We start from the raw sequence: 20410 nt of genomic DNA, 5'->3' as shown, positions 1-20410 counted from the left end.
GGGACGGAGATTTGTCTTCCAACAAGACAATGATCCAAAACATAAAGCAAAATCTACAATGGAATGGTTCAAAAATAAACATATCCAGGTGTTAGAATGGCCAAGTCAAAGTCCAGACCTGAATCCAATCGAGAATCTGTGGAAAGAACTGAAAACTGCTGTTCACAAATGCTCTCCATCCAACCTCACTGAGCTCGAGCTGTTTTGCAAGGAGGAATGGGAAAGAATGTCAGTCTCTCGATGTGCAAAACTGATAGACATACCCCAAGCAATTTACAGCTGTAATCGTAGCAACAGGTGGCGCTACAAAGTATTAACTTAAGGGGGCTGAATAATTTTGCACGCCCAATTTTTCAGTTTTTGATTTGTTAAAAAAGTTTGAAATATCCAATAAATGTCGTTCCACTTCATGATTGTGTCCCACTTGTTGTTGATTCTTCACAAAAAAATACAGTTTTATATCTTTATGTTTGAAGCCTGAAATGTGGCAAAAGGTCGCAAAGTTCAAGGGGGCTGAATACTTTCGCAAGGCACTGTGTGTATATATATATATATATATATATATATATATATTTGCCTTTTAAAATGATAAACTTGGATTAGCTAACACAACGTGCCATTGGAACACAGGAGTGCTGGTTGCTGATATGGGCCTCTGTACGCCTATGTACATATTCCATTAAAAATCATCAGTTTCCAGCTACAATGGTCATTTACAACATTAACTATGTCTACACTGTATTTCTGATTAATTTGATGTTTTAACGGACAACATTTTTTACATTTTCTTTCAAAAACAAGGACATTTCTAACTTTTGAACGGTAGTGTAGATATTGTCAAAATGATACTATACGATATATCGTCAAAAATAATTTCCCGATATATATATCTGTATAGATTTTTCCCCCCATCACTACTATTAAGAGGTGTTTGTCAAACTCTTCAGCTGGTGTGCCCATTTTACCAGCAGAGGGCAAGCTTACTCTGACCTGAACACCCTCAGTCTCCAAACAGCACAAGCTCTTCACATCAGATTTGTGTACTGTGGATCCACATTTTTGCAGTACAAAACTTCTGCATGCAGGCAACAGTTCAAAATGTTGGCAACTCTGCAACTGAAGTGTTTACTGTGACATCCAGGGTTTGAAGAATTGTTGTGCTAGGGTGACTACAACGTAAGTGACCCAAAATGGCGTCCAAATTAAAGAAATTTGGCAGATGAAATGGCTGGGTTGACTTCCTGCCACAGGAGAGGTGCTTCATAGTTGCTTTAGCTCTGTTATAACTGGTGTTGAGTTCTTGAGAGAGAATGGACCTAACTGGTTTTCTGCTCCAGTGCGTGTCTATTCTCTCTCCCTCATTCCATCACAGCTGTTTACTGTAGATGCTCCATTTGTCTCTCCGAGGCCTTGTTGACTGGTTTTGATACGCCGCCAGACGGGCTATCATGACCTAAGCGTTTTGGAGGCAGCCGTTCACTCAGAGGGCCAGCAGGTCTCAGTGGCTCATACGATTACACTCCCAGTGGTGTCATTCAAGCAAAGGATACAAGTCTATTTGAAGTTGGAGGAGCCAAGTGACATGAATACAGGGACCACCAGCTCTAACGACAATTCAGTTAGTGAGTGTGTCTGAGCAGTGTGTGTGAGTACTGTAATGTGTGTGTTTGCAATGTGTGTGGTGTTTCTGCTGTTTTAATTAAATAAACTAAAACCGATGTAGACCTTAACAGGTCATTCTTCTAAACAACTGCTCTGACAGCTGCTCGATGTATGCATGTTCTTGTCAAAACATAATGATAACAATATAATGTTCCCTTTACTTCAGAGACCAAACTTGACACAGACGGTTTTAACAAGCCTCGGTGCACAAAGCAAAATACGGCAGTAGCCACCGATGATGAAGTGTATGGGGTAGTGTTATACTGGAGTGCTGGTACAGCACATTTAGCAGTAAGCTATGCATATACAGTTGAAGTCGGAAATTTACATAGCCAAGTACATTTAAACTCAGTTTTTCACAATTCCTGACATTTAATCCTAGTAACAATTCCCTGTCTTAAGACAGTTAGGATCACCACTTTATTTTAAGAATGTGAAATGTCAGAATAATAGTAGTGATTTATTACAGCTTTTATTTCTTTCATCACATTCCCAGTGGGTCAGAAGTTTACATACACTCAATTAGTATTTGGTAGCATTGCCTTTGAATTGTTTAACTTGGGTCAAACATTCCCACAATAAGTTGGGTGACAGAGCTGGTGTAACTGAGTCAGGTTTATAGAGCTGCTTGCTCGCACACGCTTTTCCATTCTGCTGACACATTTTCTATGGGATTGAGGTCAGGGCTTTGTGATGGCCACTCCAATACCTTGACTTTGTTGTCCTTAAGCCATTTTGCCACAACTTTGGAGGTATGCTTGGGGTCATTGTCCATTTGGAAGACCCATTTGCGACCAAGCTATAACTGATGTCTTGAGATGTTGCTTCAATATATCCACATAATTTTCCTTCTTAATAATGCCATCTATTTTGTGAAGTGCACCAGCCCCTCCTGCAGCAAAGCACCCCCACAGCATGATGCTGCCACCTCTGTGCTTCACGGTTGGGATGGTTTTCTTCGGCTTGCAAGCCTCCCCCTTTTTTCTCCAAACAAAACGATCATCTTTATGGCCAAACAATTCTATTCTTGTTTCATCAGACCAGAGGACATTTCTCAAATGTTCGATCTTTGTCCCCATGTGCAGTTACAAACCATAGTCTGGCTTTTTTATAGCGTTTTTTCTGGGATTGATTTGCACTTTTCGCACCAAAGTACATTAATCTCTAGGAGACAGAACACGTCTCCTTCCTGAGCGGTATGACAGCTGCGTGGTACCCATGGTGTTTATACTTTCTTACTATTGTTTGTACAGAAGAACGTGGTACCTTCAGGCATTTGGAAATTGCTCCCAAGGATGAACCAGATGTGTGGAGGACTACATTTTTTTCTGAGGTCTTGGCTGATTGCTTTTGATTTCCCCATGATGTCAAGCAAAGAGGCAATGAGTTTGAAGGTAGGCCTTGAAATAAATCCACAGCTACACCTCCAATTGACTCAAATGATGTCAATTAGCCTATCAGAAGCTTCTAAAGTCATGACAACATTTTCTGGAATGTTCCAAGCTGTTTAAAGGCACAGTCAACTTAGTGCATGTAAACTTCTGACCCACTGGAATTGCGCTACAGTCAATTATAAGTGAAACAATCTGTCTGTTAACAATTGTTGGAAAAATTACTTGTGTCACTAACTTCAGTTAGTGCTAAATACGGCTGCTAGAATCCTGACTAGAACCAAAAAATGTGATCATATTACTCCAGTGCTAGCCTCCCTACACATGCTTCCTTTCAAGGCAAGGGCTGATTTCAAGGTTTTACTGCTAACCTACAAAGCACTACATGGGCTTGCTCCTACCTATCTCTCTCATTTGGTCCTGCCGTACATACCTACACGTACGCTACGGTCACAAGACGCAGGCCTCCTAATTGTCCCTAGAATTTCTAAGCAAACAGCTGGAGGCAGGGCTTTCTCCTATAGAGCTCCATTTTTATGGAATGGTCTGCCTACCCATGTGAGAGACGCAAACTCGGTCTCAACCTTTAGGTCTTTATTGAAGACTCTTCTCTTCAGTAGGTCTTATGATTGAGTGTAGTCTGGCCCAGGAGTGTGAAGGTGAACGGAAAGGCTCTGGAGCAACGAACCGCCCTTGATGTCTCTGCCTGGCCGGTTCCCCTCTTTCCACTGGGATTCTCTGCCTCTAACCCTATTACAGGGGCTGAGTCACTGGCTTACTAAGGCTCTTTCATACCGTCCCTAGGAGGGGTGCGTCACTTGCGTGGGTTGAGTCACTGATGTGATCTTCCTGTCTGGGTTGGCACCCCCCCTTGGGTTGTGCCGTGGCTGAGATCTTTGTGGGCTATACTCGTCCTTGTCTCAGGATGGTAAGTTGGTGGTTGAAGATATCCCTCTAGTGGTGTGGGGACTGTGCTTTGGCAAAGTGGGTGGGGTTATATCCTTCCTGTTTGGCCCTGTCCGGGGGTGTCATCGGATGGGGCCACAGTGTCTCCTGACCCCTCCTGTCTCAGCCTCCAGTATTTATGCTGCAGTAGGGATTTGTTTATGTGTCGGGGGGCTAGGGTCAGTTTGTTATATCTGGAGTACTTCTCCTGTCCTATCCGGTGTCCTGTGTGAATTTAAGTATGCTCTCTCTAATTCTCTCTTTCTCCCTTTCTTTCTCTCTCTCGGAGGACCTGAGGCCTAGGACCATGCCTCAGGACTACCGGGCATGATGACTCCTTGCTGTCCCCAGTCCACCTGGCCATGCTGCTGCTCCAGTTTCAACTGTTCTGCCTGTGATTATTATTATTTGACCATGCTGGTCATTTATGAACATTTGAACATATTGGCCATGTTCTGTTATAATCTCCACCCGGAACAGCCAGAAGAGGACTGGCCACCCCACATAGCCTGGTTCCTCTCTAGGTTTCTTCCTAGGTTTTGGCCTTTCTAGGGAGTTTTTTCTAGCCACCGTGCTTCTACACCTGCATTGCTTGCTGTTTGGGGTTTTAGGCTGGGTTTCTGTACAGCACTTTGAGATATCAGCTGATGTACGAAGGGCTATATAAATACATTTGATTTGATTTTGATTCATGCACAAAGTAGACGTCCTAACCGACTTGCCAAAACTATAGTTTGTTAACAATACATTTGTGGAGTGGTTGAAAAACGAGTTTTAATGACTCCAACCTAAGTGCATGTAAACTTCCGACTTCAACTGTAAATCCCTGCATCCACTCAACCTAAGATTGTTAGCCCCTTTCAACCAGTCTCTGTTTCCAACTAATGCCAAGTGCATTAGCTGTAACACTGGTGTAGCTGGACAACAAAACAACAGAGTCATAATAAAAGTATCACTTTATACAGTATATCGATCAATGGATTACTTTTATTGGCACCTCTTTCTCTGCATGCAAGTAATATAATCTAACATACCCTGTAAGCGCTTAGGTTTATGTGGGCTAAAAACACCCCCTAAGATATCTAATTTATGTAACCCTGAAAGATGACTGAATTTTTAAAAAATAACATTGTGTTAATTTAGAAGATCACCATCAAAGACAAGGTAACTAGGACATCTGGGCCGTTAACTCCATTTAGCCAATGGCACAGCTCCCACTAATCCCATCATGAGCAGAAAAAGGGTAGGGCTAACGAGAACGAGAGGACTGCTGATGCAGGGCTCCACAAGGCAACCATTTTACTCATATATGCAGCTAAATATTTTGCTGTGTGACCTGAAATTAATTTAGAAGCACAAGTCCGCCTTGAAAAATGTGGATTCTAGCTATATTGCATCAAATATTCTTCATTGTGCTCCTAAATTTCCTTGTGTGCGCCTACATTTTTCAACTTAGGCGCACACGTACTCATTGTAAAAAAAGGTCCGCTCTAGAAGTGGAAAGATGGAGATGGGCGACTCTCGCCTAACTACCTCAACTGTCTGCACTCGCAAAAATAATTTAAAAAAAATCAATGGTCATTTCCATAGACTCCAGTGTGGAACTTTTGAGTGATAACTAGAAAATTACAATGGGCCAACTTCGTAATGAGAAATGGATCGATATCTGGCACAGTTCTGTGGGTGTTATGCCTCGTTGTTGGCCAACAAACCCTCTGTAATTAAGAAGTACACTCTCAACCCTTAATACCTCTTCAGTTTCACTTCTGTGCTCCTTAGAAGATTATTTATCACGAATAACTCCTTGTTCAACTGGATTCCAAAGCAATGCATCTGTATATTCTAATGTGAATTCGATAATTCCAGAAACAAATGACTTTTTATAATTAAATATGTAATGATAGTATTGAAAGAGACCGACAATAGGCCTGGGGCATTTTCAAATAATTTAATTGATGAAAGTTCAATATGTGCTTTCAGCAGATGAAGACTTTGCTTGGTGATCTTTCTTTGGTCAACAGCAGTTCATACATATTCATAGCGGGAGGCTAATAATTTCTGTTTTTGTGTGGGCCAGCTGAGAGACAAAATGTAACTTTTATTATCTCATTATATAATTGTAATTAGGGAGAAAAAAAGGGCCTTCTCTAAGCTTTGAGATCTTTGCAGATGGGAAAATTAGCGTAGCTCTAAAATGACTCTCAAACTAAGTCAGCTAATTACAACTTTGGAGTTCACACAGAAGTGCATGGCTGTCTGATGTTAAAAGATAATGCTTTAAACCCACTATTTGAATAATGATACTTTTTTATGTGTACGTGGGCCCTCTCAATAGTATTGGATAATATTATTTCAGTAAAAAATGTACTGTGTGAATGTGTATAAGCAAAACATTTTCTGTATAACAAACAGGAGTGAACTGAAGTTGCTGCATAGGCTGCCTTGAGCTTGTAGCCTACTGTTACATCAACAATGTAATGTGCAGCACCAGTCAAAAGTTTGGACACACCTACTCATTCAATGTTTTTTTCTTTATTTTTTTACTATTTTCTACATTGTAGAATAATAGTGAAGTCATTAAAACAATGAAATAACCCATATGAAATCATGTAGTAACCAAAAAAATTGTTAAACAAATCTAAATATATTTGAGATTCTTCAAAGTAGCCATCCTTTGCCTTGATGACAGCGTTGCACATTCTTGGGATTCTTTCAACAAGCTTTACCTGTAATGCTTTTCCAACAGTCTTGAAGGAGTTCACACATAAGCTGAGCACTTGTTGGCTACTTTTCCATAACCCTGCCATCCAACTCATGCCAAACCACCTCAATTGGGTCGAGGTCGGATGATTGTGTAGGCCAGGTCATCTGATGCAGCGCTCCATCACTCTCCATCTCTGTCAAATAGCACTTACACAGCCTGGAGGTGTGTTGGGTCATTGTCCTGTTGAAAAACAAATGACAGTGGGACTAAGCACAAACCAGATGGGATGGTATATCGCTGCAGAATTCTGTGGTAGCCATGCTGGTTAAGTGTGCCTTGAATTATAAATAAATCTTTGACAGTGTCACCAGCAAAGCACCCCCACACAATCACACTTCCTCCTCCATGCTTCACAGTGGGAACCACACATGCAGAGATTATCCGTCCACCTAATCTGCGTCTCACAAAGGCACGGCGGTTGGAACCAAAAATCTCAAATTTGGACATCAGACAAAAGGACAGATTTTCATCGGTATAATGTCCATTGTTCGTGTTTCTTGGCCCAAGCAAGTCCCTTCTTCTTGTTGGTGTCCTTTAGTGGTAGTTTCTTTGCAGCAATTCAACAATGAAGGCCTGATTCACGCAGTCTCCTCTGAACAGTTGATGTTGAGATGTGTCTGTTACTTGAACTCCGTGAAGCATTTATTTGGGCTGCAATTTCTGAGGCTGGTAACTAATGAACTTATCCTCTGCAGCAGAGGTAACTCTGGGTCTTCCATTCCTGTGGTGGTCCTCATGACAGCCAATTTCATCATAGCGCTTGATGGTTTTTGCAATGCACTTGAAGAAACTTTAACAGTTCTTGAAGTTTTACGGATGAACTGACCTTCATGTCTTAAAGTACGTGGCTCCCAAGTGGCGCAGCGGTCTAAGGCACTGCATCTCAGTGCTAGAGGCATCACTACAGACCCTGGTTTGATTCCAGTCGGTATCACAACCGGCCGTGATTGGAAGTCCCACAGGGCGGCGCACAATTGGCCCAGCGTTGTCCAGGTTTGGCCGTTATTGTAAAAAATGATTTGTTCTTAACTGACTTGCCTAGTTAAATAAAGGTTCAATAACAAAATATATATTTTTTAAATTATGGACTGTTTATTTGAGCTGTTCTTGCCATAATATGGACTTGGTCTTTTACCAAATAGGGCTATCTTCTGTATACTACCCCTACCTTGTCACAACACAACTGATTGGCTCAAACACATTAAGAAGGAAAGAAATTCAACAAATTAACAAGGCACACCTATTAATTGAAATGCATTCCAGGTGACAACCTCATGAAGATGGTTGAGAGAATGCCAAGCGTGTGCAAAGCCATCATCAAGGCAAAGGGTGGCTACTTTAAAGAATCTCAAATATAAAATATATTTTGATTTGTTGAACACTTTTGGTTACTACATGATTCCATGTGTTATTTCATCATTTTGATGTATTCACTACTACTCTACAATGTAGAAAATAGTTCAAATAAAGAAAACCCTGAAATGAGTAGGTGTGTCCAAACTTTTGACCAGTACTGTACAACGAAAGAAAAAACAGAAAAAGTAGAAAAACACTACCAGCCAGTTTCATCATAGCGCAGGGCATTTCTGACCCGACAACCTGCCTTCTGCATATTTCTGACCCGACAACCTACCTTCTACATATTTATGACCAGACAACTACATACTGCAAACAAGCACAAATTCAGATTAGGCCTATACCCATTTACTATAAAAGGTTATATCATACAATTAAATCAATAGGATGGAAAATGCAAGGACATCTTCACAGAGCACAGCAAAGGATTTTCACCGGTTTAAAGTACAGTAGCTTGCCTCAATACATGCTGGTCCATATTACAATGGGGACCTCTGGTGGTTGTTTCTATTGGTCAGTGAAATACATTCAGCACCCCTAGGACACACAATGTCTATTCAATTACTTTAAACAGGGTTCAGGGCACTATTGGGTGGAAGATATTCTTAAAGGGCAGACAATGCAGGACAGGTAGAGATGAGAATGATGAAGGTGTAATGATATCCACTATTTGATAAGCAAGTGTTGGAGGGAGTGTGGAAGAGAAATGATGAGGGAACAGTGATGTCATGCTGATCGACACAAAAGGTCACATCAGCTGAGCTCTGTTAAAACAGGAGGTGAGGCCCCTGGACAAAATGTCACAGTGGATCTGAGGAGATGCCATGTCTTCTGATGAAGGTCATGCAAATTAAATAGATAGTAACAATTTAAGTAGTAGAGCTGACTAACAAGTTTAATGAGTCCAACCAATGCTCAGCTCTACAGAATAAGGCCTAAATCTATCAGACTTAAAGGTCTCTGCCGCCTATCCACAATTGCCAGTGCAACATAATTGAACACGCTACTCACAGTCACTTGGGAGAATATCATGACACTTTCAAAAGCCAATGCATTTTATTTCATACAGTCAATATATGATTGGATAGGTCATAGTAGCGAAATGGTGTAAACTCTTCCTGGTCAATCAAAATTGTAGCTGGAGCTTATACCATATTGTTGATAACATCTATAGTCCTTGGAGATCCATGAGGGGTTATGAACAGGTGTGGGATCGGGGCTAGGCTAGGAACAACTTGAAAGTAGAATCCAACACTCAAGAGTTAAACCCTATACACAATAAGTTGCTCTAGGGCATCAGTGGAAATCTACCAAGACTGGAGCTCAACATTTAACCCTTTAAAGCCTGATGTCTTATTTATGTCACAGTAGCTAGGTTTCCATCCAATTTGTGATTTTCTAAAAATCTGCATAAAACAATAATGGCATTTTCTCACCAGAGATGTGTTTTCAACCAACTGACTTGTTGCAGGTAAGAGACTGTGCGAGATGAACTCGTGCACATAAAAATAACTTTCGCAGTAAAATTCCCATGTGCCGAATAAAAATATTAGTTAAATGGGTTTCCATCGCATTTTTAACTCTACCGATAGTTTTGACACAAACTTGTGCATTATATAGCAAACGTGCCCACTCTGGTCGTGGCACGTGCACTCCAGCCAACAGCTCGCAGATACAGTGCGGGTAAATTACCTACATGATGAGATTATTATGGATAAGACCAAGTCTATTTGTATTTGTTATTTATTTGGAAGTGGTGTTGGAGGGCCAGTAGGAGGCACTCTTTCCTCTGGTCTAAAAAAAAGTATCCCAATGCCCCAGGGCAGTGATTGGGGACACTGCCCTGTGTAGGGTGCCGTCTTTCGGGTGGGACGTTAAACAGGTGACCTGACTCTCTGAGGTCATTAAAAGATCCCATGGCACTTATCGTAAGAGTAGGGGTGTTAACTTCTTATGGCTGCAGGGGCAGTATTGAGTAGCTTGGATGAAAAGCTGCCCATTGTAAACGGCCAGCTCCTCAGTCTCAGTTGATAATACAGTTGGGCAAAAAGGTATTCAGTCAGCCACCAATTGTACAAGTTCTCCCACTTAAAAAGATGAGAGAGGTCTGTAATTTTCATCATATGTAGACTTCAACTAGGACAGACAAAACGAGAAAAGAAATCCAGAAAATGACATTGTAGGATTTTTAATTAATTTATTTGCAAATTATGGTGGAAAATAAGTATTTGGTCAATAACAAAAGTTTCTCTCAACACTTTGTTATATACCCTTTGTTGGCAATGACAGAGGTCAAAAGTTTTCTGTAAGTCTTCACAAGGTTTTCACACACTGTTGCTTGTATTTTGGCCCATTCCTCCATGCAGAATTCCTCTAGAGCAGTGATGTTTTGGGGCTGTTGCTGGGCAACACGGACTTTCAACTCCCTCCAAAGATTTTCTATGGGGTTGAGATCTGGAAACTGGCTAGGCCACTCCAGGACCTTGAAATGCTTCTTATGAAGCCACTCCTTCGTTGCCCGGGCGGTGTGTTTGGGATCATTGTCATGCTGAAAGACCCAGCCACGTTTCACCTTCAATGCCCTTGCTGATGGAAGGAGGTTTTCACTCAAAATCTCACGATACATGGCCCCATTCATTCTTTCCTTTACACGGATCAGTCATCCTGGTCCCTTTGCAGAAAAACAGCCCCAAAGCATGATGTTTCCACCCCCATGCTTCACAGTAGGTATGGTGTTCTTTGGATGCAACTCAGCATTCTTTGTCCTCCAAAGAGGTTTCATCTGACCATATGACATTCTCCCAATCTTCTTCTGGATCATCCAAATGCTCTCTAGCAAACTTCAGACAGGCCTAGACATGTGCCCCCCTGCTTAAACCAGTACGTCTGGCACTGCAGGATTTGAGTCCCTGGCGGCGTAGTGTGTTACTGATGGTAGGCTTTGTTACTTTGGTCCCAGGTCTCTGCAGGTCATTCACTAGGTCCCTCTGTGTGGTTCTGGGATTTTTGCTCACCGTTCTTGTGATCATTTTGACCCCACGGGGTGAGATCTTGCATGGAGCCCCAGATCGAGGGAGATTATCAGTGGTCTTGTATGTCTTCCATTTCCTAATAATTGCTCCCACAGTTGATTTCTTCAAACCAAGCTGCTTACGTATCGCAGATTCAGTCTTCCCAGCCTGGTGCAGGTCTACAATTGTGTTTCTGGTGTCCTTTGACAGCTCTTTGGTCTTGGCCATAGTGGAGTTTGGAGTGTGACTGTTTGAGGTTGTGGACAGGTGTCTTTTATACTAATAACAAGTTCAAACAGGTGCCATTAATACAGGTAATGAGTGGAGGACAGATGAGCCTCTTAAAGAAGAAGTTACAGGTCTGTGAGAGCCAGAAATCTTGCTTGTTTGTAGGTGACCAAATAATTATTTTCCACCATAATTTGCAAATAAATGCATTAAAAATCATGACATTCAGCCTTCGTCTCTCCCGAGCCCGTACGGGAGTTGTAGCAATGAGACAAGATAGTAGCTACTACAACAATTGGATACCACGAAATTGGGGAGAAAAAGGGGTAATATTCAAAAAAAAAAAAAAAAAAAGATAATGACCTGAAATGAGATGTGTTTCCTTTAGAGAGTCTTACAAACTCAGCGGTCCTACTGCAATCAGTGTATCTTTCATCTCGGATCAATCTGTGGCTTTCAACAGTCTGAAAATAGAATGGCTACAGAGAGATTGACCAAACAGAAAGCCTCCAGAGCTTTGGAGTTTTAAATAGACATAATAGGAATCAAAACAATCTGAGTACCATTAACATATGATACCGTAGGCTAAGATAGATACTGTTGGCTGACGACAGACGTGTCTGGAGAGGGATAGTCAGCTCTTATTCCCCTCCTGCTGGAATAAGTTAATGTGAATCCTGTGTGATGACATTGTAGCATATGTGGAGGGAGTTGGAGGGGCCCCTTCTCACCCAAGCGCCTGTCCCCCCTAATGGTCTCATTAAGCACAGACTCAATCAGCTGCCCTTCCCCTTCTCCACCCCATACACTATCCTTCTTTCTCTCCTCTCCCTTTCCCTTGTGACTCAGTCCCACAGACCCATAATGTGGGTCACAAGCTGGAGAAAAATATCTGTAGAGATAGCATATAATGAAAACATTAGGCTACTAGGAAATCACTGCATCAGAAAACTCTCAATGCAAAGAACATTTTAAAACATGAAAAACAACAGATGACTAAAGTTGTTAGCCTACTTTACAAAGAGAATGGCTGCAGGTAGGTAGAATAGCAAGGCCAGGTGATTGCACACATGTACTGTTACTGATAAGGAGTATGGAGAGTGCTTAAGGGTTTTTATTTGCATCATTAATATTAACGCTAGTAAAACAATACAAGTGCACTAGTCTACAACAATTTTACACTTCAGTAATGACCGTTAACAAGCTCAACATTGACAAGATAAGCAGAAATAAGCAAGGAATGTCACTTGGAGGCTTTACACATTACGCATGGATGCATCAGATCAATAAACATCTTAATGAATGCTGCATGAAACCAGGGGACAAAAGAGCTTGCATGGCCGCATGACTTGCATCGTAACATACAATCCATAAAAAAACAGCCATTAATTGCAAAGGCCGCTCAAATAAGTAACTCATGCGAAGCACCATTATCCAACGAGGTTGTCGTTATCCAATATCCATTTTAAACCGTCACAGTAGGGGTTTTACAGACAGATTATTTCACTTATAATTCACTGTATCACAATTCCAGTGGGTCAGAAGTTTACATACACTAAGTTGACTGTGCCTTTGAACAGCTTGGAAAATTCCAGAAAAAGATGTCATGGCTTTAGAAGCTTCTAATAGGCTAATTGACAGAATTTCAGATAATTGAAGGTGTACCTGTGGATGTATTTCAAGGCCTATCTTCAAACTCAGTGCCTCTTTGCTTGACATCATGGGAAAATCCAAATAAATCAGCCAAGACCTCAGAAAAAAATTTAGACCTCCACAAGTCTGGTTCATCCTTGGGAGCAATTTCCAAACTCCTGAAGGTACCACGTTCATCTGTACAAACAATAGTATGCAAGTATAAACACCATTGGACCACGTAACCGTCATACCGCTCAGGAAGGAGACGCGTTCTGTCTCCTAAAGATGAACGTACTTTGGTGCGAAAAGTGCAAATGAATCCCAGAACAACAGCAAAGGAACTTGTGAAGATGCTGGAGGAAACAGGGACAAAAGTATCTATATCCAAAAGTATCTATATCCACAGTAAAACGAGTCCTATATCGACATAACCTTAAAGGCCGCTCAGCAAGGAAGAAGCCCTTGCTCCAAAACCGCCATGAAAAATCAAGACTACGGATTGCAACTGCACATGGGGACAAAGATCGTACTTTTTGGAGAAATGTACTCTGGTCTGATGAAACAAAAATAGAACTGACCGAAGACAGGGAATATTTACTAGGGTTAAATGTCAGGAATTGTGGAAAACTGAGTTTAAATGTATTTGGCTAAGGTATATGTAAACTTCTGACTTCAACTGTATGTATATGTGTATGTATATATATATATATATATATATATATAACACACACATTCACATGTATATGTGGTATCCCATGAGGTCTACCCCGGGGGATGGTAATAGAGGGGAGGTACGTGAGGAGACGTTGACTCCCTATGCTCGGAATACGGGAGCTGGGCACCCCGACACAGACAGCTCTAAGTGGAGGTAATTAGAGGAAAGTGTCAACCAGCCGGGGAGGCCAAATAAAAGGAGCCCGGTGGCACACCGCGAGAGGGAACGGGGAGAGACTGACACCAAGCGAAAGGAGAGAAGAAGGACAGAGCCAAATCTCAGTGATTTTCTTTGTTATGTTTATTTTCTGTCTTAGTAAAGTTGTTTTTGCGGACTAAAGCCTCCCTGTCTCTGTGTCAATCTCTGCACGCTCAACCCAACACACCCACGGTTTACCACAATAAATACAGTTGAAGTGGGAAGTTTACATACACCTTAGCCAAATACATTTAAACTCAGGTTTTCACAATTCCTTACATTTAATCCTAGTAAAAAATCCCCTGTCTTCGGTCAATTAGGATCACCACTTTATTTTAAGAATGTGAAATGTCAGAATAGTAGAGAGAATTATTTATTTTAGCTTTTATTTCTTTCATCACATTCCCAGTGGGTCAGAAGTTTACATTCACTCAATTAGTATTTAGTAGCATTTCCTTTAAAATTATTTAACTTGGGTTAAACGTTTTGGGTAGAATTCCACAAGCTTCCCACAATAAGTTATGTAAATTTTGGCCAATTCCTCCGACAGAGCTGGTGTAACTGAGTCAGGTTTGTAGGCCTGGAAACTGTCTCTCATGAGGACTGGCTCTTTCAACGTCAACAGTGAAGAGGTGACTCCAGGATGCTGGCCTTCTAGGCAGAGTTGCAAAGAAAAAGCCATATCTCAGGCCAAAAAAAGAAAAGATTAAGATGGGCAAAAGAACACAGACACTGGACAGAGGAACTCTGCCTAGAAGGCCAGCATCCCAGACTCGCCTCTTCACTGTTGACGTTGAGACTGGTGTTTTGCGGGTACTATTTAATGAAGGTTCCAGTTGAGGACTTGTTAGGTGTCTGTTTCTCAAACTAGACACTCTAATGTACTTGTCCTCTTGCTCAGTTGTGCACCGGGGCCTCCCACTCCTCTTTCTATTCTGGATAGAGCCAGTTTGAGCTGTTCTGTAAAGGGAGTAGCTCACAGCGTTGTACGAGATCTTCAGTGTCTTGGCAATTTCTTGCCTGGAATAGCCTTAATTTCTCAGAACAAGAATAGACTGACGAGTTTCAGAAGAAAGTGCTTTGTTTCTGGCCATTTTGAGCCTGTAATCGAGCCCACAAATGCTGACGCTCTAGATACTCAACTAGTCTAAAGGGCAGTTTTATTGCTTCTTTAAATCAGACAACAGTTTTCAGCTGTGCTAACATAATTGCAAAAGGGTTTTCTAATGATCAATTAGTCTTTTAAAATGATAAATTGGATTAGCTAACACAACGTGCCATTGGAACACAGGAGTGATGGTTGCTGATAATGGGCCTCTGTAAGCCTATGTAGATATTCCATTAAAAATCATCAGTTTCCAGCTACAATAGTAATTTACAACTAACTAGGTCTACACTGCATTTCTGATCAACTTGATGTAATTATATATATAAATACACACACACACACAGTGTATTCGGAAAGTATTCAGACCCTTTGACGTTTTCCACATATTACGTGGAGCAAAAACCAAGCCTTGAAGTCGAAGGAATTGTCCGTAGAGCTCCGAGACAGAATTGTGTCGAGGTACAGATCTGGGGAAGGGTTCCAAAAAATGTCTGCAGCATTGAAGGTCCCCAAGAACACAGTGGCCTCCATCATTCTTACATGGAAGAAGTTTGGAACCACCAAGACTCTTCCTTGAGCTGGCTGCCCAGCCAAACTGAGCAATCGGGGGAGAAGGGCCTTGGTCAGCGAGGTGACCAAGAACCTGATGGTCACTTTGACAGAGCTCCAGAATTCATCTGTAGAGATGGGAGAAACTTCCAGAAGAACAACCATCTCAGCAGCACTCCACCAATCAGGCCTTTGTGGTAGAGTGGCCAGATGGAAGCCACTCCTCAGTAAAAGGCACATGACAGCCCGCTTGGAGTTTGCCAGAAGGCACCTAAAGACTATCAGACCATGATAAACAAGCTTCCCTGGTCTGATGAAACCAAGATTAAACTCTTTCCCCTGAATGCCAAGCATCACATCTGGAGGAAACCTGGCACCATACCTACGGTGAAGCATGGTGGTGACAACATTATGCTTTGGGGATGTTTTTCAGTGGCAGGGACTGACAGACTAGTCAGGATCGAGGGAAAGATGAATGAAGCAATGTACAGAGAGATCTTTGACGAAAACCTGCTCCAGAGTGCTCAGGACCTCAGACAGGAGCAAAGGTTCAGCTTCCAACAGGACAATGACCTTAAGCAAACAGCCAAGACAAATTTATTTTACCTTTATTTAATTAGGCAAGTCAGTTAAGAACAAATTCTTATTTTCAATGACGATCTAGGAACAGTGGGTTAACTGCCTATTCAGGGGCAGAACGACAGATTTGTACCTTGTCAGCTCGGGGGTTTGAACTTGCAACCTTCCGGTTACTAGTCCAACGCTCTAACCACTAGGCTACCTTGAGTGGCCCAGCCAGAGCCCGGACTTGAACCCGATCGAACATCTCTGGAGAGACCTGAAAATAACTGTGATGCGATACTCCACATCCAACCTGAAAAAGCTTGAGAGGATCTGCAGAGAAGGAGAGAAACTCCCCAAATACAGGTGTGCCAAGCTTGTAGCGTCATACCCTATCAGAGTCAAGGCTGTAATCGCCGCCAAAGGTGCTTCAACAAAGGACTGAGTAAAAGGAATGAATACTTATGTAAATGTGATATTTACGTTTTTTCTTTTTAATATATTTGCAAAAATTTCTAAAAACCTTTCTTTAACATTATGGGGTATTGTGTGTAATATTTTCCGAATGCACTGTATGTACATTAGGTGGGAATTTCAGTACTCCTGTATAACATTTCCTACAAGTTTCCTCGTGGTTCTTTTTAGAGTAATGTTCTCAAAATGTTCAGAGAATGTTAAATAACAACATTCTTCTATGGGAATTTCAGTACTTCCGCATAATGTTTTCTACGGGTTTCCTTGTGGTTCTTTTTAAAATCATGTTCTCAGAATGTTCAGAGTACGTTAAGAAATAACGTTCTTCTGTGGAAATTTCAGTAAAACATTTTCTGCAGGTTTCCTCATGGTTCTATTTAAAGTCCTGTAATGTTCAAAGAAAGTTCTAAGAATGTTATTTAAAAAGATATACATTCCCTTCTCAGCAACAACACATTTCTTATCTATCCTCTACCTTATTAAGTGTGTTCAGGTGTGTTGGCAGTTCCCACTAATTGGCCACACCTGACCTTAATGAGTGCTTGTTAGACTAAAATGAACAGCTTTGTTTGAGTTAAAAACACATGGCATGCTAGCTCCATCCTGGTGGCACACTGGACTAATTCCATGGATAGAGAACGGAAGATCTTAAGTTTGAATCTCACTAATGCCCTGCCACAGTAAAAATAAAATGTGTTTATGTCCTATCTGTGCTTGGAGTTAAAAACAGTTAACCCAAAATAAGCTAGCAGTTTTATTGAAAATCTAATTGAAACATGTTCTCAGTGGTGTAAAGCGCTTTAGTAAAAATACTATATAGTTACTTAACTAGTTTTAACTAATACTAACTAATACTTAACTTCTTATGGTATAGGGGACGGTTGCATCCCACTTGGGAAAAAAACAGGGAAAATGCAGCGCGGCAAATTCAAAAAATTATATAAAAATCTAACTATCATTAAATCACACATGTAAGATACTCAATTAAAGGTACACTCGTTGTGAATCCAGCCAACATGTCAGATTTTTAAAAGGCTTTTCAGCGAAAGCATAAGAAGCTATTATCTGATGACAGCACAATATCAACAATGAGAGTAGCATATTTCAACCCTGCAGGCGCTACACAAAACGCTGAAATAAAATATAAAACATGCATTACCTTTGACGAGCTTCTTTTGTTGGCACTCCAATATGTCCCATAAACATCACAATTGGTTCTTTTGTTCGATTAATTCCGTCCATATATATCCAAATGTCCATTTATTTGAAGTGTTTGATCCAGAAAAAAACAGCTTCCAAAAAACGCAACGTCACTCCAAAATATTTCAAAAGTTGCCTATAAACTTTGCCAAAATAATTCAAACTACTTTTGTAATACAACTTTAGGTATTTTTAAACGTTAATAATCGATCAAATTGTAGACAGCGCAATCTGTTTTCAAGACTGGTGACATCCAGTGGAAGCGGTAGGAACTGAAAACAGGTTCCTAAGAAATATCCCATGGCAATGACAACTCAGGGAAGAGTCAGAGGCAAAAAAAAAAAAAAAAAAATCTGAACAGTTAGTCCTCTGGGTTTTGCCTGCTACATAAGTTCTGTTATACTCACAGACATGATTCAAACAGTTTTAGAAACGTCAGAGTGCTTTCTATCCACATCTACTAATATTATGCATATCTTATATTCCTGGCATGAGTAGCAGGAAGTTGAAATTGTGAAAATGCTGCCCCCTATACCTTAACAGGTTAACTAATACTTAACTAGTTTTTGGGGGTATTAATATTTTTGACAACTGTTACTTTTACTTCACTAAATTCATAAAGAAATGCATGTACGTTTTACTCCATACATTTTCCCTGACACCCAAAAGTACTTGTTACATTTTGAATGCTTAACAGGACAGAACATGGTCCAATTCACACACTTATCAAGAGAACATCCATGGTCACCCTTACTCCTCTGATCTGGCAGACTCACTAAACACAGAGTGTTGGAGTGTGCCACTGTCTATATGTAAAAAAATATATATATATATATATAAAAAGCAGTTTGCTTAATATAAGTAATTAGAAATGATTCATACTTTTACTTTTGATACTTAAGTACATTTTGTAATTACATTTACTTTTGATACTTAAGTATATTTAAAACCAAATACTTTTAGACTTTTACTAAAGTATTATTTTACTGGGTGACTTTTACTTGAGTCATTTTCTATTAAGGTATCTTTACTTTTACGCAAGTATGGCAATTAGGTACCGTTTCCACCACTGGTGTTACTTAATTACCTACAAATACCCATAGTTTCTGTTTTCAGAACGTTAATAAAATCTCCCAGAAAAACTTTCAGGGAACCATAGTAAAACGTTCTCAGAAACCTCCTGCAACCTAAAAAATTTAAATTCTCAGAATAGTTATTTTTACCTGTCAGGAAACGTATGGCTTCATTCCCAGAACCAATGGAAAACCAAAAACGTTCCCACAACTTCCAAGGTGCCAAATGTGCTAGCTGGTAGTTATCCACGCAACATGACTTTAAAAAACAAGCAGTAAAGTGCTAGCACAGGGAAATATAGAAACAACGTCACATTCTCAGTTCAGTTGGTGGTTGATTATTTGATAGCCTACATCGCAAAACCCCAAACCCGCTTCCAATAATTTAACTTACCTTTCCTGCTTTAGAACACCTCCGGTATGTCTGTGTTACTCCTGCGGTTTGGTTCATGGTTGACAAGTAAAACTCCTGTGAAATGAAAGAGAAGCTGTTGTCTAAAAAGTAACGTTAGGCTACAGGTTGGAGGTAATTTTCACAGTAGATATAGGCTGATTGGCCGCTTTAGGTTATCTCCCTAAATTGGCGTCTCCTTGGTTTGAAAAAGTTTCGGTATAGCCTAAGCTAGTAAGTTATTTATTTTCAGAGACAAAGTTTTCCCAAATGTATTCCACAATATTTACAGGAGTGGTTTAGACAACCTTGCGCAGTTGTTAAAAACAGCTTAAGCGTTTCTTTGGCGGCAAAAGCTCCCTCTACGTCTTTCGTTGGAAACAAACTCCAATAGCCTATCAAGCCAACAAATATAACGAAAACCACAATATGGCTTCACTTTCCTATGATTATCCTTTATTTATATACTCCAAATGAGATCCCAAACAAACTTAGATGCCTGGAATATCATAATGTGCAGGTCTGCACCTGAAGCGGACGCGCATGAAAAGTGCTATACAAATGTAAAAAAAATAGTTACCTGCGTGACCCTTTATATAGGCTACAGTCAATGGTGTGACCGCTGTACGAAAATATCATCGAAGAAGGATAGACGTTGTGCTGACACCAGCCTTGGTTTGTAACGCATGGGCTGGGAAATGCTACTGTCTATACTTTTCCATTCTACTCGCTGTTCTGTCGAGAGGTGGCACGCGAAACTACAGTATAAACCGGAGGGAACAGATTACTGCGCTGCTGATGTAGCCTATAGTAAAATAGACATTCCATGTATAAGGAAGTCTACTATTGTGTTTGTAACCACATATGTAGGCTACGTACTGTATCTCAACAAACGTAGTAATTTGGAAACTGTACTGTCTTAAATGGTTGCACACCAATGACAACCGTTTTTTACCAGATGTATTTGTAAAAAAAAATTTTTTTAAACATGTCCGTTTCCGTTTAGTGGTGATAGTAATGGTATTTGTATTGTAAGCCTAGCATCCCAGCAATCTTAGAAGTGTTAAAACAAATAGATATAGTTTGAATGGGAACTCATGAGTGACCTTTTTTGCCTCTTGCCTTCTGATTGGCATAGTGTAGATGAGC

At 40.6% G+C, this 20410-nt stretch overlaps 1 protein-coding gene across 1 annotated transcript in view; it reads right to left on the bottom strand.

The window, feature by feature from the left end:
* The window catches only part of dpp6a (dipeptidyl-peptidase 6a), a 367766-nt gene extending 347667 nt beyond the window's left edge, over window positions 1-20099 (bottom strand). Inside the window, exons 1-2 of the mRNA XM_036934924.1 lie at window positions 19842-20099; window positions 19265-19339 (exon numbers count right to left, since the gene is read on the bottom strand). Coding sequence (XP_036790819.1) covers window positions 19265-19321 — 57 coding nt within the window. The 5' untranslated portion in view covers window positions 19322-19339; window positions 19842-20099. The remainder of the gene's footprint in view (window positions 1-19264; window positions 19340-19841) is intronic.
* Window positions 20100-20410: the final 311 nt, after the last annotated feature.

Source organism: Oncorhynchus mykiss, chromosome 11 (assembly GCF_013265735.2).
Source record: "Oncorhynchus mykiss isolate Arlee chromosome 11, USDA_OmykA_1.1, whole genome shotgun sequence".
NCBI classification, from domain to species: Eukaryota; Metazoa; Chordata; class Actinopteri; order Salmoniformes; family Salmonidae; genus Oncorhynchus; species Oncorhynchus mykiss.
The sequence above is the reverse complement of the archived record's forward strand: the minus strand, read 5'-3'. Positions and strand labels throughout refer to the sequence as shown.